The sequence below is a fragment of the Canis lupus genome, chromosome 32 (genome assembly GCF_011100685.1).
Source record: "Canis lupus familiaris isolate Mischka breed German Shepherd chromosome 32, alternate assembly UU_Cfam_GSD_1.0, whole genome shotgun sequence".
Lineage (NCBI taxonomy): Eukaryota > Metazoa > Chordata > Mammalia > Carnivora > Canidae > Canis > Canis lupus.
Genome location: NC_049253.1, coordinates 39943051 through 39959869, shown reverse-complemented (window position 1 = coordinate 39959869; position 16819 = coordinate 39943051). Strand labels below are relative to the sequence as shown.

Below are 16819 nucleotides of genomic sequence, written 5' to 3'. Positions count from 1 at the left end.
TGGTTTAGCCTACATCTGTATAAATTTACTACACTGTCCTCAATTGTTTCCTATATAAAATACATCAAAGATAGATAATATCCCATCTTCTTCTTTGTATCCAACCCAGTTTAACACCTTGTTTCAAACACAATGGATACATTATAAGGACTGAAAGCTCATTTAACAATTATTGTAACATAAATTCTAGTTACAAGCAATGATCACATTCAGGAAGAAATCCAGGAGCACAAAAAGGCTACTTTCAATTATCTTAACACACAAAAAAAGAAAAAAATCTAAAATGTATAGGAAATTGATACTTACATTTTGGCCATAAACAGCCTCCTGGGGCTTTCCACTAGCATCTACTCCACCATGAACATAGGAAGAATTCCTGCCATAAAACCTATAAAGCCAATAACTGATTAACATTCAATATCAAGAGAAGCCTAAGAAACAGTAAAGTTCTGGTACAAAAAGACCTAGTTTGCATGTGTGGCTCTGTCACTCAATAGTTATATAATATTGATAAAGTTACTTATGGTCCTTAAATTCCATTTCCTTGGTTATCAAACAAAACAGTTACTGCATAGGGTTATTCTAAGAATTAAATGAGTAATGAGAGAATTCTTAATGTGCCTGGCACACTGAAAATAATCACTTGCAATTCTCTTCTGATTCCTATCACACCTACTTTTTGAAGTGGAAGAATGAGATTCAAAATACATTCTAAATACTGATGCTGTAGTAATTGATCAGTTTTTCTCTTTAGATAAGAGTTACTTAGATTTGTTCGGGAACCAGATGCTCTTTAACTTTTTATTCAAAATTCCAAGTGATTACTAATTCCAAAAACTTAAAGCAGTTTATTTAGATTTACAGTAATTGAAATAATTGAGACCAAATAAAATCTACATTATTTCAGTATTTAATATCTCATTAATATTTTATACTGCTCTTAAGTACATGATTCTCTGGCATTATCTAAAACAATTAGGGATGTCTGGGTGGCTCAGGAAGTTGAGCATCTGCCTTTAGCTCAGGGCATGATCCCTGGGTCCCAGGATCGAGTCCCACATTGGGCGCCCTGCAAAGAGCCTGCTTCTCTCTCTGCCTGTGTCTCTGCCTCTCTCTCTAATGAATAAATAAATAAATAATTTAAAAAATAATAATAACAGGGCAGCTCAGGTGGCTCTGTGGTTTAGCGCTGCCTTCGGTCCAGGGCGTGATCCTGGAGACCCGGGATCGAGTCCCACGTCGGGCTCCCTGCATGGAGCCTGCTTCTTTCTCTGCCTGTGTCTCTGCCCCCCACCCCCTCTCTCTGTGTTCTCTATGAATAAATAAATAAAATTAAAAAAAATAATAATAATAAATTAAGGGCAGCTCCAGTGGCCCAGAGGTCCAGCGCCGCCTTCGGCCCAGGTTGGGATCCTAGGGACTTGGGATCGAGTCCCACGCTGGGCTCCCTGCATGGAGCCAGCTTCTCCCTGTGCCTCTCTCTCTAGGTCTCTCATGAATAAATAAATAAATAATCTTAAAAAAAAATCTTAAATAAATAAATAAAACAATTAGAACTCCTATCTTTCTAATTAGGATTATCAAACATGCAAAGTTAATTTTTTCATAAAGAGAACTCAGCTCCTATTGTGAACGAAACATAAAAGACTTCCTCTGTGCCAACCAATGTTCTCAGAGCATTATATGTATTAATTTATTTACCCCTCCCCTAATAACATCATGAAATAAGCACTATTATGTAAATGAGCAAACTGAGCTTCAGAAGAGATTAATTTACCAAGGGCAGTAGCTAAGACACGAACCCAGACAGTCTGGCTACGGAGTCCATGTTTCTAACTACTACCTGTGTTTTTTAAGTTTACACTATTTTCTCGCATGTACCACTGGCAAACATGTAAACTTCTATTATTTTTCTGGAGGACAATTTGGCTGTTAAGTGTAAAAAAAAGCCTTAGAAATGATTATACCTTTAACAATTCTACTTCTGGGAACTTAAGAAACGTCCACAAAGATGTATGTGTAAGGATTCTGATCATAGTTTGTTAACAAGTGAAAAATTACAGACTAATTTTCATTAATAGGTAGATTGGTTACATAAGCTAAGTATAAAACAGAAGTTTATGGGGGAGACTGGGCAGCTCAGTTGATTAAGATTAAGCATCTGCCTTTGGCTCAGGTCATGATCCCAGGGTCCCTGAGATCAAACTTAGCATCAGCATCATTATCAGGCTCCTTGCTCATTGGGGATTTCTGCTTTTTCCTCACCCTCTGCCCCTCCTCTCTGCTTGTTCTCTCCCTCTCTCAAATGAATTAATCTTAAAAAAAAAAAAAAAAAAAAAAAGTTTATGAGGTTATTTTGAAATAATGGTGGAGAGCCTGTCACTACAAAAACAGAACAAAACCTCCCTGTTTAAAAAACAAACGATGCTAATACCTATATTATATAAAGACTAAATTTCAGACAAGGAAAGGCCCTATTCCTTTCTTCCCTCCCCAAACTCCTTTATATACACTGTCAACAAGACTATCTTTTATTTCTATAATTCAAAAAATGTATAGTTATTCACTTTTTGGAACTTTTTTTGAGGAGGGGGATTTGTTACAGGAAAATACCTTATGGAATTAATAGAAGACACTGCAAAATCTAACTTTAGAATGCCCAGAATACTTATAAAGAGGACCTAGCTAAAAGAACCTAAGTCCTTTTAACAGCTCTTCCCATATGAAGTGGCAATGATTTATCCCTTAACTCATGTGGCTGGTGTTTTCAACAACAAATGCATGTGAAATCTAATTCTTAAAAAGTCTCACGTATCTTCCACCTGCTAAAATACACAGGAAGAACAAAAATTATAAATACTACTCATAGTATCAATTTGACCTCAACTTCTGGAAAAAATAAGCTTACATATGTCCAACTACTGCCAAAATAGTATACAAGGCTCCTACTGCTGTTTTACCAATGAATACTATTTTACAGATCAATCAGAAGAAAATTTTGCAATGACTTAAATGACTATTTTTAATACTGCTATAAGGAACTTAAAAAAAGACAACTTATGACTGTGATTTCAAATTGCAGACTAGAAGCCATTAGTTGTCAAGCCCAAGGTTTATTTAAATGAAATACAAAATACTGAAGGATATAATTCTGTACGTGTACACAGACATGAATGTGTTATATTAACAGGATATAATATGAAGCATTTTTCCTACCATGGATTTCTTTCTTTCTTTTTTTTAAAGTAGGCTCCACACCCAGCATGGAGCTCCAAACAGGGCTTGAACTCATGACCCTGAGATCAAGAGCCAGACACTTAACTGACTGGGCTACCCAGTCACTCACTGATTTCATTTTTTTTTTTTAATTCATGTTGCATGACTGAAATTTTATTTTATTTTTTTTAATAATAAATTTATTTTTTATTGGTGTTCAATGATTTCATTTTTAAAAAAACTTGGGGAAAAATGGTTTTAGCCATTAGACAGTTAAAATATTGGCTATGAAAAAAAATAAAAATAAAAAATATTGGTTATGGTTTGCAAAGAAACAATCAGAACATGAATAGGAAAGACAAAATATATGTTTTCAAGAAAACAAAACTAAATAAAAATACTAAATAACCCATTTAGAACTTACCTGTGTAAATATTCTGGAGCTTTATTCAGCAAAGTATAATATTGCCTCACAAACTCCCGCCCTACAAGCAGCGGACTGGGCTTCTCCATAACCATTTCTTTGCTGCACAATGTCAAATGCTAAGGGAGCAAACACAAGAATGATAAACCCTCAGGAAGTAAATTTCCTTAGCCATACAAACAGGAATAAAGCAAAGTAATACATTAAAAAGCAATTTACAACAAAATAATAAATTCCCAACAACTATTGGTAACTTCCAACATCTGCAGTGTCTCTTTGTCTCTATTCCTCAAGAGAGGTGTGGGGGGTAGGCGAGGTGCAGCAGTTCTTTTTCTTATTCCCAAGAAATTACAGTGCTGCCTCACAATATGAACACCATGACCAAGTCTCTTCTATTCACAGTACCTTTTTCCTTTGGAGACTATAATTGATGTCCTTGGATTCTAATGGCTTATTTTTGGAACTTAGGCAGAGGGTACAAGTCAGGACACCTAGCGACTACACTTATTATTGGAAACTACTAACTTGTATCTTTTTTGTAATTCTCCTTAAAATTATTTCACGGTTTTCAAAATGATAAAAATTACCATTAAAAATCAGCAATAGCTTGAGTACTCAGAGAATAGTATTTTTTACACTTGGTATATGTCCAATATTTCTTTCCATTAACTAAATAAGCATCTAACTACATTGCCAGGTGCTCTTTAATAAAGGGGACAACCTGGTGAACAAGATTAAGACTTTAGCTCTCAAGAAGTTTATAACCAGTCATGGATTATAAACAAGTACATACAAAATAGATCAGGTTAGGTGCTATGATAAAGTACTGCTAAGCCAAAATCTCAAAGGTAAGGTCAAGAAAAACAAAGGCAGGGGGAGGGAGGGTCTATGCTGACAGGGAGGAGGCTTAAAAAAACACAAAATACACAAACACAAGCATTTAAAGTAAATGGCTTAAATATGGTTATAGCCCCTAGAACAGTCAAAATTGTAACATTAGGAAATGGAACGGGGGGTGGGGAGAGAGTTAAATATTACTTGTTTATATATATTTATAATCAAGTATCCTTTCCTATTACACTTAAAAGTACTAAAAAAAAAAAAAAAAAATCCACAGTATCTATGTGTATTTACTGGGCAAATTGGGATACACTTTTAAAATTCCTGCTTAACAAATAAATCTCAATGTAGGTGTCTCTCTCTCTCTCTTTTTAAAGAGGGAAGGCAGAGGGTGACAGGGAGAAAGAATACTAAACAGGCTTCATGCCCAGCCCAGAGCACAACATAGGGCTTGATCTCACAACCCTGAGATCATGACCTGAGCCAAAATCAAGAGTGGGATGCTTAACCAACTGAGTCACCCAGGTGCCCCTAGGTTTCCTTTAAACAAAAACGTTTACACCCAAATAGAACCTGCAATAATCATTACAATTGTAATGATGTTTTTAAATAAAAATCATTTGGGGCGCGTGGGTGGCTCAGTCAAGTTAAGTGCTTGACTTCAGCTCAGGTCATGATTTCAGGGTCCTGGAATGGACTCCCAAATTGGGCTCTGCACTCAGCAGAGAGTCTGTCCCCCTCCCTCTGTCCCCATCCCCACTCATGCTCTTTCTCTCTCATATAAATAAATAAACCATGGCAAGAGCCTTCAGGCAAAACTGTGGCTCTATACAATCCCACTGACTCCCAATTCAACTTTTACATAATTCTCTATTAGGTTTTCTCTCCTTTTATAACTGTCCTGAAACAGTATACAAACCCCACAAATCTGTTTAAAATTCTAAATAATGCCTCAATGCTTTCAAAAATGGTTAATTCAGGGATCCCTGGGTGGCGCAGCGGTTTGGCGCCTGCATTTGGCCCAGGGCGCGATCCTGGAGACCCGGGATCGAATCCCACATCAGGCTCCCAGTGCATGGAGCCTGCTTCTCCCTCCGCCTGTGTCTCTGCCTCTCTCTCTCTGTGACTATCATAAATAAATAAAAATTAAAAAAAAAAAAAAAAGGTTAATTCAGTGCTTCCAGTGGCAGGGTCTAGGGATGAGACAGTGGCAAGAAGCCCTTGAAGTAGTTCAAGGAGATGGAAGAGAAAGATAAGGCTTTTCAGAAGAAATAAAGAAGTTAGAGGAGCTAAGGTGAAAGCTATGAGGAAGGGTCTCCTGGCCACAGGTGGAATAGAGAAATCTGGCAAAAAGTAAGCAGTTCCTTGTGTCTCCATCAGATGTGACCCTAACCTTTCCTTCCTGTTTAAAACACCTAGATTCTCTGCCATAACATGTTGCTACCTATAGCTAGAATGAAGCAGGTCTACTAGGGTCTGCTGTACACTTAAGAATGAACTTTGAGGGATCCCTGGGTGGCGCAGCAGTTTGGCGCCTGCCTTTGGCCCAGGGCGCAATCCTGGAGACCCGGGATCGAATCCCACATCGGGCTCCCGGTGCATGGAGCCTGCTTCTCCCTCTGCCTGTGTCTCTGCCTCTCTCTCTCTCTGTAACTATCATAAATAAATAAAAATTTAAAAAAATTAAAAAAAAAATGAACTTTGAAAAAGGAAAAAACAAAGCAAGGTTTTTGAGGTCAGAGTAAACCCAGCCTAGAATCCTGCCAGTCTGCTCTTCAATCTTTGCTATACATTGAATTCTGTACCATCCACAATCAAACAACTTTAAAAAAAAAAAAAAAGAAAAATTAATTCACAAAGCAGAATCACAGTGTCATTTCAGGTGCCATCAGTTTCCCCCCAAACCTAAAAAATTCCAATAAGGATTAAATCCTAATGTATAAAAGAATTCATTTGCTACATGTAAAGTAACAAAGCTAATCAACATAGATTTTTACTTTGAATGATGGGAAAGTGTAAAGAATAGTAGACTTATCTAGTATTAATTTTATAAAATAATGAAAATGTGAAAATTAATACATATTTTAATGCTATAACTGATGCTAAAATACTACTAAGACATGGGAAGATACTAACTTACCCTCTAAGTGAAACAGCTATGTAACAAAATAGTTCTGTTCAAATGGTGAATAATAGAAATGCTATTAGGGACCGTTTATGGATTTGTAGAGTCCGATGTTTTTCTTTTTTCTCCTCCGTATCTCCAGATTTTCTACAATGACACTTTGTCATTCATCCCAAATCTTCCATCACATTTACAAAGGATATATTTACCTACTATTTTTTGTCACATACATATAACCAAAGTAAAAAAAAAAAAAAAAAGGTGCTGAATACCTGTATCAATATCAAAGAAAGGTCAAAATAACTGAAGAGTATTTTTACCAGGTTGAGAGGCTTTCAAATGCCCACCATCTATAATATATACAACCACCAAAGCATGACAGTCATATCATCAATACAGAGAGACAGACAAGGGAGACACACAGTAAAGGCAACTTTCATGAGATTATTATTCAATAAATTAATTATTCAAAGGAGTTAACTTGAAAAGTGAACCTCAAATGGTGAATGAGGTAAGGCAATGCTAATCTAGTAAAAGCCTAAACAAAGAGCTATACAGAGGCTAGGCAGAGTCTACTTTAAGGTTCAGGGAGGCTTCCACAGGGAATAATAAATGAAATGAAGAAGTTACTCAGAGAATGGTGCTTCGATTTATACTGACTTAAATATAACTTACAAAGCAGTTACTTCTTCACTATAATTCTGGCTTAAAGTGAGTCAGAATTTAGTAGGCTAGGGGCACCTGGGCGGCTCATTTGGTTAAGTGTCTGTCGTCTTCAGCTCAGGTCATGATCCCAAGTCCTGGGATCTGAGCCTGGTGTCCGGCTCCTAGCTCAGTGGGGAGTCTGCTTCTCCCTCTCCTTCTAGCTCTCTCCCCTGCTCTCATACTCTCTCTCCATCCGAAATGAATTTTTTTAAAAATCATAAAAAAAAAAAAGAAAAAAAATTTAGTGGGCTAAAATATAATTGGTGGAAATAAACCGTATCAACCAGAAAATAAAGGTTTTAGAGACAAAAACAAAACAAAAAAAATCCTCACTGATTTATCTATTAATGGCACACTAATTTATTTGTTCTACACAAACTACCATCTTGCCCATCTTCCCATTTCTCCCCTAGAGTAGGAAAATTTACAGTGCAATACATAAGGTATGCATCAAAGAAGCATTAGGGATAAATTATAGATAAACCAGCAACAGGTATTTTGGGTACTTATAGGAAATTAAGACCTGGAAAATTGAGTAATATGATATTTGTGTTTATAATTCACACACAGCCAATGTACACAAGATTCTGGTCAAGAGGTGGGCTCCTAGATGTCTTGGGCTCAGGTCATGATCCTAGGGTCCTGGGTTCAAGCCCCATATGTATCAGGCTCCGGCTTCCTCTGTCCCTATCCCTGCTTGTGCGCTCTGTCAAATAAATAAATAAAATCTTTAAAAAAAATAAAGAATCTGGCCAAGAGGAAAAACAAAAGAGACAAACTACACATTCAGAATAAATGTGATTACCAGAACAATTGTGCTCTTTTTATTATTCAGTAAAGTACCCAACTCTTAGGTAAGAAATTTCTAGGATTTGGGTTCTTCCATTTCCTAATTCCTTTAAAATTTTTTTTTTTTTTACTTATTTGAGAGAGAGAGAAAGCGTGAACAGAAGGAGGGGCAAAGGGAGAAAAAGGCTCCCCACTGCATAGGGAGCTGGATGCAGGGCTTGATCCTAGGACCCTGGGATCATGACCTGAGCAGAAGGCAGATACTTAAACCAACTGAGCCACCCAGGTACCCCCCAATTCTTTTTAAAAACCCTCTGAAACATGAGACTGAGAAAAAAATTTTTAACTATTTAAGGCCATGAAAAAGTTATGATCTTCCCAGGCACCCCCCAATTCTTTTAAAAAAGTTATCAGAAGGGTAGACCTAAACTGGGTGGCTCAGCGGTTTAGTGCCGCCTTCAGCCCACAGTGTGATCCTGGAGACCAGGGAACCAGTCCCACATCAGGCTCCCAGCATGGAGCCTGCTTCTCTGTCTCTCGTGAATAAATAAAATCTAAAAAAAAAAAAAGTTATCAGAAAAACCCTCTGAAACATGAGACTGAGAAAAAAAAATTTTTTTTTTTGAAAAAATTTTTTTAACTATTTAAAGGCCATGAAAAGTTATGATCTTTTTGGATCTTAATTTCCTCATTTGCAAACTGAGATGTGATCTGTGATCAAACCTACAAGACTATATACATACAGTTCAACAAAGACAGCCAAGATTAAAGGATACTATGTACAAAAAGAATCTTCTTCAGCTGGTTGTTAGCCTCTAGCACCTTCAAAGATAAGAGCAATTATAATCTAACATCTTTTTAGATAAAGTAAAATTACATGAATTAAACCCTACTTTTCCCATGAACACCTGAAACTGTGGAGATTTGTCAAACTGGTATGCACAACTGTAAAATTTAGTTTTCTTTCAATTAAAAACAATTGGTCTTTTTTATTAATCCAGATACCCACATGATTAGTCTGGTTTCCCCATTTAATGACTTCAGAGATCATCATTCATTCTACTTTCCACCTTTATCCCACAAAGAATTCCCGTGTATCTTTATCAACATCCTTTTATTCATTCTTGTTTCTCAAAATGCTTCCTCTCCATTTGCCTAGACTTAATTTCCTGAAGCATACTGTCTTCAGCTTTCACGGGAAATCATTTACCACTATCTTTTCTGAATCTCCTAAATACCATTGAGAGGGAAGTGGAGAGAAAGAAAGGTAAGTCACATTGGGCTTCGTCTTTACAATATACTTCGATTTCTTCAACTTCAAGATAACTTAAAACTCAGTTATCAACCAAAAGAATTTTTGGTTTCTTCCTGAACTAAAACTTAAATACTTAGGTTTTTTTTGTTTACTTTTGGGTTAAAAGTAAGTTTGGTGAATCACTAACTAGTATAATGGAGCTGCCCACAAAGCAATCTCAGGCTACCGTATAGATGTAATGTTGAAAATGAGCTGACAATTCCACTTTGTACAACTTAAATAATGGTTGAACATTAATAAATGCAAATTACAAAAAGGTAGATTTAGGTTCAACATAATGCAAAAATATCCAGATTAGAGCTACTTCATAGCCAGGCAGTCACTGTAGGTATTTATTCCAGAGATCTACCGAACAATTTAGCAGAATTATAGTAAAATAGTAAAATAGTCCATGTCTAGCAATGTTAGATTAGGTTGTTCCAACACTAGGAGTCTAAGTCTATTAAACAAGAACTAGGGATCCCTGGGTGGCGCAGCGGTTTGGCGCCTGCCTTTGGCCCAGGGCGCGATCCTGGAGACCCTGGATCGAATCCCACGTTGGGCTCCCGGTGCATGGAGCCTGCTTCTCCCTCTGCCTGTCTCTGCCTCTCTCTCTCTCTCTGTGACTATCATAAATAAATAAAAATTAAAAAAATAAAATCTTAAAAAAAAAAAACCAAAAAAACAAGAACTAGACCTTTGATCCCTTCTCATTCCATACCTTCCTTATCTGTAATGATTGAAATCCTATGCATTTATTTGGGACCAGATTATACCCCTGAAAATCTTCCCTGATTCTTCTATAGATTACTACTGTCTTTCCTCTGAATTCTCACAGACTTTGTGTCTTTATCATGGCACTTTACTAATCATATTGTTCCCTAAATTTATAAATCATATTGTTCTTCTTCATCTCTCCTCCCCTCTCAAGTATAATCTGAGCTCTCCCCTAAATATAATTCTCTGGAAAGTAACAATTCTTAAAAATCCAGTGACCTCTCCTCAGTCTTCCACTTGTATTAGCACTATTGATAACCTCCTCCTAATGCTTCTATATTTCTAAGATAATGCAAGTTTCCTTCTCATCAAAATGAAGAAGTTCTGTCTTCTAAGCTGGCAATTTCAGAGAGTCTAATGGCTTTAGCTCTCCTATCTACCATTTTAAATGTATATCTAATCTCTACCATGAACACAAATTTTACACTTTAACCCTCGTGCTCTCATAGGATACCAATATATGCATCCATCCAATGTTTCCCTTATTTCTGTTAATGGTGCCACCACCTTATGGCTAGAATGCTCAGTCCTAAGTGACTTTCCTTATTTAAGCTTCAAACTAAAATCCTGACAACTCTAAAGTCTCTTGGAATTGGTCTCATTCTTTTCACTCCCACTGAATTTACTCTCTACATCTTCCTCAAATCTTCCAAGTGTCTTTATCATGTGCAGTATATAATACAACAAAATTCAAACACCTGCATTTAATTTGAATAAGGCACTCCACAGAAATCCAGTCTGACATTCATGATCTTGACCAACTTTGCAAATTTACCACACCTCTATAACAAATTCTGTGTTCAAAGAACACTATATGCCACTCACTGTCATTCCCTGAATCTGTGGTTTTCATTCATTAGGCCACTGTCTGATCTCATTCAACATAAGATGGGTGAATAGGTGGGAAAACACAAATTCTTCCAACAGTTAAGGAATGTCTACTATATATGTAACAGAAACTATGCAAGGAAAAACAATGGTGAACACAAAGGACTTGATCTGCTGCCCTAAAGAAATTTAAAGTCCAGTAGGAGACAAAATTCCTAAACACAATCATGTGATAACTGCTACAGCCCTATCACAAAGAATATACTATTTGAGAACTGGAACAGGCATAAAAATTGGACATGCAGAAAGTAAGGAAGTTGAGTATATCTCAAGCCAAAGCCAAAAGAAAAATTTTTAGGGGAGACCATCTCCTTAAAAATACCTCATGCCACCAAATCCTTCCCCTTTTCACTCTTCAAAAACCTCCTCAAGATCTCATTCCAATTTTACCTCTGGCTTTGCTAGCGAGGGTCCATCAGGCAAGATTAACCATTTCTTTCTCATAGTATCATAGATCTCTTCTTCAGTTCTTATTAATGCACTTAATCCCAATAATATATGTACATGTGCACAGGCACATCCCTCTCCTATTTGGAAGATTCCTCTATGCTAATGCTATGCATAAGCCTGGCAGCGTTATGCTTCCAGGAGATGCTCAAAAGACATTCTTTGCAGCATCCACCATTGCTGTGCACATAACAGGATTAAAAACTCTGTTGAAGGAGGGGATCCCTGAGTGGCTCAGCGGTTTGGTACCTGCCTTTGGCCCAGGACGTGAACCTGGGGTCCCGGGATCGAGTCCCACGCCGGGCTCCCTGTAGGGAGCCTGCTTCTCCCTTTGCCTGTGTCTCTGCCTCTCTTTCATGAATAAATAAATAAAATCTTTAAAACAAACAAAAAACCCCCCCAAAACTTAAAGGTAATTTTAGAACTTTGAGAAATTTTAGAAATCCTCTGCCCCCCAAAATTAGCACGAGAGACTCATACAATACACTCAATTTCTTTTCAAAGGTAGCAAAGTAATCTCATCTTTTCAACAAAATGATTTGGGGGCCACCTGACATCCACACATTAAAAACAAAAAGAAGTCTAATACTTGGCACCCGCATATAAAAATTATGTTGAAATGGACCACAGATGGGATTCCTTAGTGGCTCAGGGCATGATCCCGGGACCCAGGGATCCAGTTCCACCACTGGTCTCCCTGTAGGGAGTCTGCTTCTTCCTTTGCCTGTGTCTCTGCACCTCCCTCTCTCCATCTCTCATGAATAAATAAAATCTGAAAGAAAGAAAGAAAGAAAGAAAGAAAGAAAGAAAGAAAGAAAGAAAGAAAGAAAGAAAGAAAGAAAGAAAGAAAGAAAGAAAGAAAGAAAGAAAGAAGAAAGAAAGAAAAGAAAAAAGAAAAGAAAAGAAACGAAACGAAACCAGACGTAAATGTAAAACCTTAAACTCTAGGCTTCCAGAAGAAAACTTTTATAACCTTAAGATTTTAGTTAAGACACACACACACACACACACACACACCCTGCCAACTGGACCTCCATCAAAATATAGAGCCTTTCATAAAGTCATCATTTAGAAAGTGAAAAGGCAAGCCACAATCTGAAAAAAAGCATCTGTAAAATACACATGATAAAGGACTTGCATCCAGGAAAAAAACCTCTCATAACTTAAAGCAAAAAAAAAGTACTACTGAAAGCTAAAGTAGTTAGTAATAACAGGATTCTACTGATACGACATTCTGTAAAATGCAAAAATATAGATTAACCAGATCAGAGGGTAAAAGTAGAAAGGACGATAAAGAAACAGGAAAGAACTTCTGGGGTGATACAACTATCTTAGAGCTTGATCGTGGTGATAGTTTCATGCCTGTATGTCTGTCTAAAATCATTAAACTGCAAATGAAGAGTGAGTGGCTTGTACTGTGGTAAATTATTCCTCAAAATTTAAATTTAGCAATACAATCACATTTCACCATGCCAATAATTTCATGAACAAATGTTCATGAAGAATCCCTTATTGCAATGTAAGGGAACCATGGTACCCTGAAGGTGAGAATATCTAATTCAAAAAAGGCAATTTATTCAAAGTTGACACCTCATCTATAAAGGAAAATTATTGGTAATATACAGTATTGTTAAGGATATGGGGAAAATGGGCTCTTCCACAGTGTTGGTGAAAACATAAATTGGTACAATCTTTTGGAGATATAATTTTGTGGTTTTAAGCAAATTAATTAAAAATGAACACACATAACCACACACACACAAAAAGAACACATATAACCAGTAATTCCACTTCTAAGATACATTACAAAGAAATACACAAATTGTACAAAGATCTATAAAGGTTGTTCATTGCCACAAAAGAAAAATAAAGCAGTCTAAATGTCCATTGACAGGAAAATGGAAAGCTATAAAATATGAAATCATGCACACATTTAAAAATAGGGGAAAGCAGGACGCCTGAGTGGCTCAGCAGTTTGAGCATCTGTCTGCCTTCGGCAGAGGGCGTAATCCTGGAGTCCCGGGATTGAGTCCCACATCCGGCTCCCTGCATGGAGGCTGCTTCTCCCTCTGCCCGAGTCTCTGCCTCTCTCTCAAACTGGGTCTCTCATGAATAAATAAAAAAAAAATAAAATCTTAAAAAATAGGGGAAAATAAGTTATAAATGTGGACAAGAAATACTGTTAACAAAAGTAATAATCAAATTGTAGAATAATTTACAAACCCCATCTGTGGGAAAAAAACATTAAAAAAAACACTAATAAGAAGTATAGGTTCTGGGTCTAGAAAAACAAAAACACAAGCTATATACCAATTTAATAACACCAGTATGACATCAAATCCTACTTTAAATTTTTCATTTCGTTTCTGATAACCTTCTAACAGATATATGTTACTGGTTATCAAACATGGCTCTGGGGGTGCCTGGCTAGCTCAGTCAGTAGAGCACAACTATTAACCTGAGGGTTGTGAGTTTGAGCCCACACAGATGTAGAGATTAATAAAAAGAAATAAACTTCAGAAAAAAATGACTCTAGAATAAAGGCCAAAAGTACGAGAATTCATTTATCACTACTAGTAAAACCAAAAGGCAATCTGTGACATTATGCTTACATTACCAACAATTATGGTTAAAGTTTAAGTTAGCTTAAATATTACCAATTAATGGAAGATAGGATTGAGATGGCGGAGATGGGGAAAACAGACTAACACCATGCTGGAATTTAAATTGAGCAGCTACATACACAGAGACAGAGAGAGAGAGAGAGAGAGGCAGAATCAGGCAGAGGGAGAAGCAGGCTCCATATAGAATGAATAATAAAGAAATTAAATTTTTAGATCTACTATAGCAAATAGTTCTCAGAGCAGATGACAAAGACAAGATACAACATGGGGCTGTATACCAAAACATAGAAGTATCAAAATGCACAATCAAAAATTCACTCTTTGAGGAGCCAGGAATGTCCTGACCACCACAATTTATAAAGAGTGATAACCACAGCATCTTTGGGAGCCCTGGGTGGCTCAGTGGTTGAGCGTCTGCCTGTGGCTCAGGACGTGATCCTGGAGACCCAGGATCCAGTCCCAGGATCAAGTCCCACATCAGGCTCCTTGCAGGGAACCTGCTTCTCCCTCTGCCTGTGTCTCTGCCCCGCCCCCCCCCCCCCCCCCCCCGTCTCTCATGAATAAATTAAAAAAAAAAAAAAAAAAGACCTAAGTAAAAAAACAAACAAACAAACAAACAAAAAACCCCCCCAAAAAACCCAGCATCTTTAGTCAAGTAGTTCGGGGTCAAGAGATGGTCTTTTTTTTTTTTTTTTTTTTTTCAGTAGATGGTCTTGATGGGACTTTCACTTACTCCAAGTTACTGATATGTAATTTCATGTCACATTTTGATGGCCATTTCAATGCTTGGAAAAAATAATCAAGATGAAAACTGCCAAGAAGCTGAGACACTATGTCAAAAAAAAAAAAAAAAAAAAAAAAAAAAAAAAAAAACACAGGAAACCAAAAGAAAATTACAAAATTTTAAGAATCTACACAAATATTTTTTCAGCACTGTAAAGTTACATGGGCTATATCTTGATTTCTATAAAAATAAGATCTCTAGTAGTAACAGGATGTAGTTCTTTGCCACAAAGAAATTATGTTACCAAAGGCTTTACTAGGACTTGGCTTATCTCTACTATTGGAACTCACTCCTTTTCCCCGTCGAGAGCCCCTTACTCAAAAAGCTGAGGTCACACTAGTCAGGCCCAGGCCTTTTCTCATTGAGCCATGGATTCCCAGTCTCAACACCTAACCGCATATTAAAACCGGAACTTTCTGGTACTCCAGAGGTCTTTACCAATCAAAACATCAATGCAGTTTTTTTTTTTTTTTTTTTAAAGATTAGAGCAGAAACCTTTAATTTGCTGCAGCAGATCATTGAATGAAAGCATCACAAACAAAATCTAAGTACCAGATGTAGAAATAAATGAAAGGTAGTTGTGGATTAAACCTTTTCTTTCCTCAGGCCCCAAAGTTAAGGAGGCATATTTTGAAGTTCATAAGCTCTTAAAGTGACGAAGCATTACCTGTGCCATGAAAATAAAAGCATATATTTGTATTACGTTTTAAAGTTTAAGTAGTAACATACATGCTCCTTTGTCTCCTTGAAATAGGATATTTAGCTTCATTCAGAGAAAAGGAAACTGATGGTTAGAGAGCCTAAGTAAAAGAGTTTAAAAGGTCTCTCATAATTAAGAGAGAGGATTTGAAATCAGGTCTCCTGTTTCTAGTGTTATTTTCATTACACCTGGCTAAGAACAGCCACTTTAGAAGAACAGCTACAGGTGCAAGATTATAAAAACCTTTTGAAGTCTAACTGCTAGTTTGATACTGTCAGGGAGTGAAAAAGGAGAGGGCAGTAATAGAATACAAAAAAAAATCCAAGAGTCAACCCAAATTATCTACAATGATGTACCAAAATAAGGAAAACTACCTAGAAATTAAAAGATATGAATAAACTGAGGATATGAACAGCAATCAAGAAATGGATTCTATTGCTTCTGAAGCCAGTCCAGAGTTCTGGGAGAAGAATCAATTTGTCTTAGCAACTCTTAAACAAGTGTATACCAATGGAGAGTAATTAAGTCACGTCTGTCGGGATGTCTGGGTGGCTGAGCGGTTAAGCATCTGCCTTTGGCTCAGGGCATGATCCTGGAGTCCCTGGATCGAGTCCCACATCGGGCTCCCTGCATGGAGCTTGCTCCTCCCTCTGCCTGATTCTGCCTCTCTCTCTCTCTGTCTCTGTGTCTCTCATGAATACATAAATAAACTAAAAAAAAAAAAAAAAAAAAAAGTCATGTTTGTCGATCAAATTCTATTGAATTTAAATTCAGAAGCAACCCTTATGTTCATACCTATCAAACTCAGACTTGAAAAAGGATTATTGGGCAGCCCGGTAGCTCAGCAGTTTAGCGCCACCTTCAGCCCAGGGCATGATCATGGAGATTGGGGATCAAGTCCCACGTCAGGCTCCCTGCATGGAGCATGCTTCTCTCTCTGCCTGTGTCTCTGCCTCTCTTTCTCTATGTCTCTCACGAATAAATAAATAAAATCTTAAAAAAAAAAAAAAAAGAAAAGGGATTATTTCCCACCTCTGTATCAATTCAGCATAAAAGGTGGGAAGTCGTTTTTTTTTTTTTTTTAAAGATTTTATTTATTTATTCATGAGACACACACACAGAGAAAGAGTTAGAGACACAGGCAGAGGGAGAAGCAGGCTCCATGCAGGGAGCCCGACGTGGGACTTGATCCCGGGTCTCCAGGAT

At 37.1% G+C, this 16819-nt stretch overlaps 1 protein-coding gene across 2 annotated transcripts in view; it reads right to left on the bottom strand.

Moving 5' to 3' along the window:
- G3BP2 (G3BP stress granule assembly factor 2) overlaps positions 1-16819 on the bottom strand; it is a 34002-nt gene that overhangs the window by 14539 nt on the left and 2644 nt on the right. For both annotated transcript variants that reach the window (XM_038582427.1, XM_038582428.1), the window contains exons 2-3: positions 3641-3759; positions 307-388 (exon numbers count right to left, since the gene is read on the bottom strand). In XM_038582427.1, the coding sequence (XP_038438355.1) occupies positions 307-388; positions 3641-3735 (177 nt within the window). In that variant the 5' untranslated portion in view covers positions 3736-3759. The remainder of the gene's footprint in view (positions 1-306; positions 389-3640; positions 3760-16819) is intronic.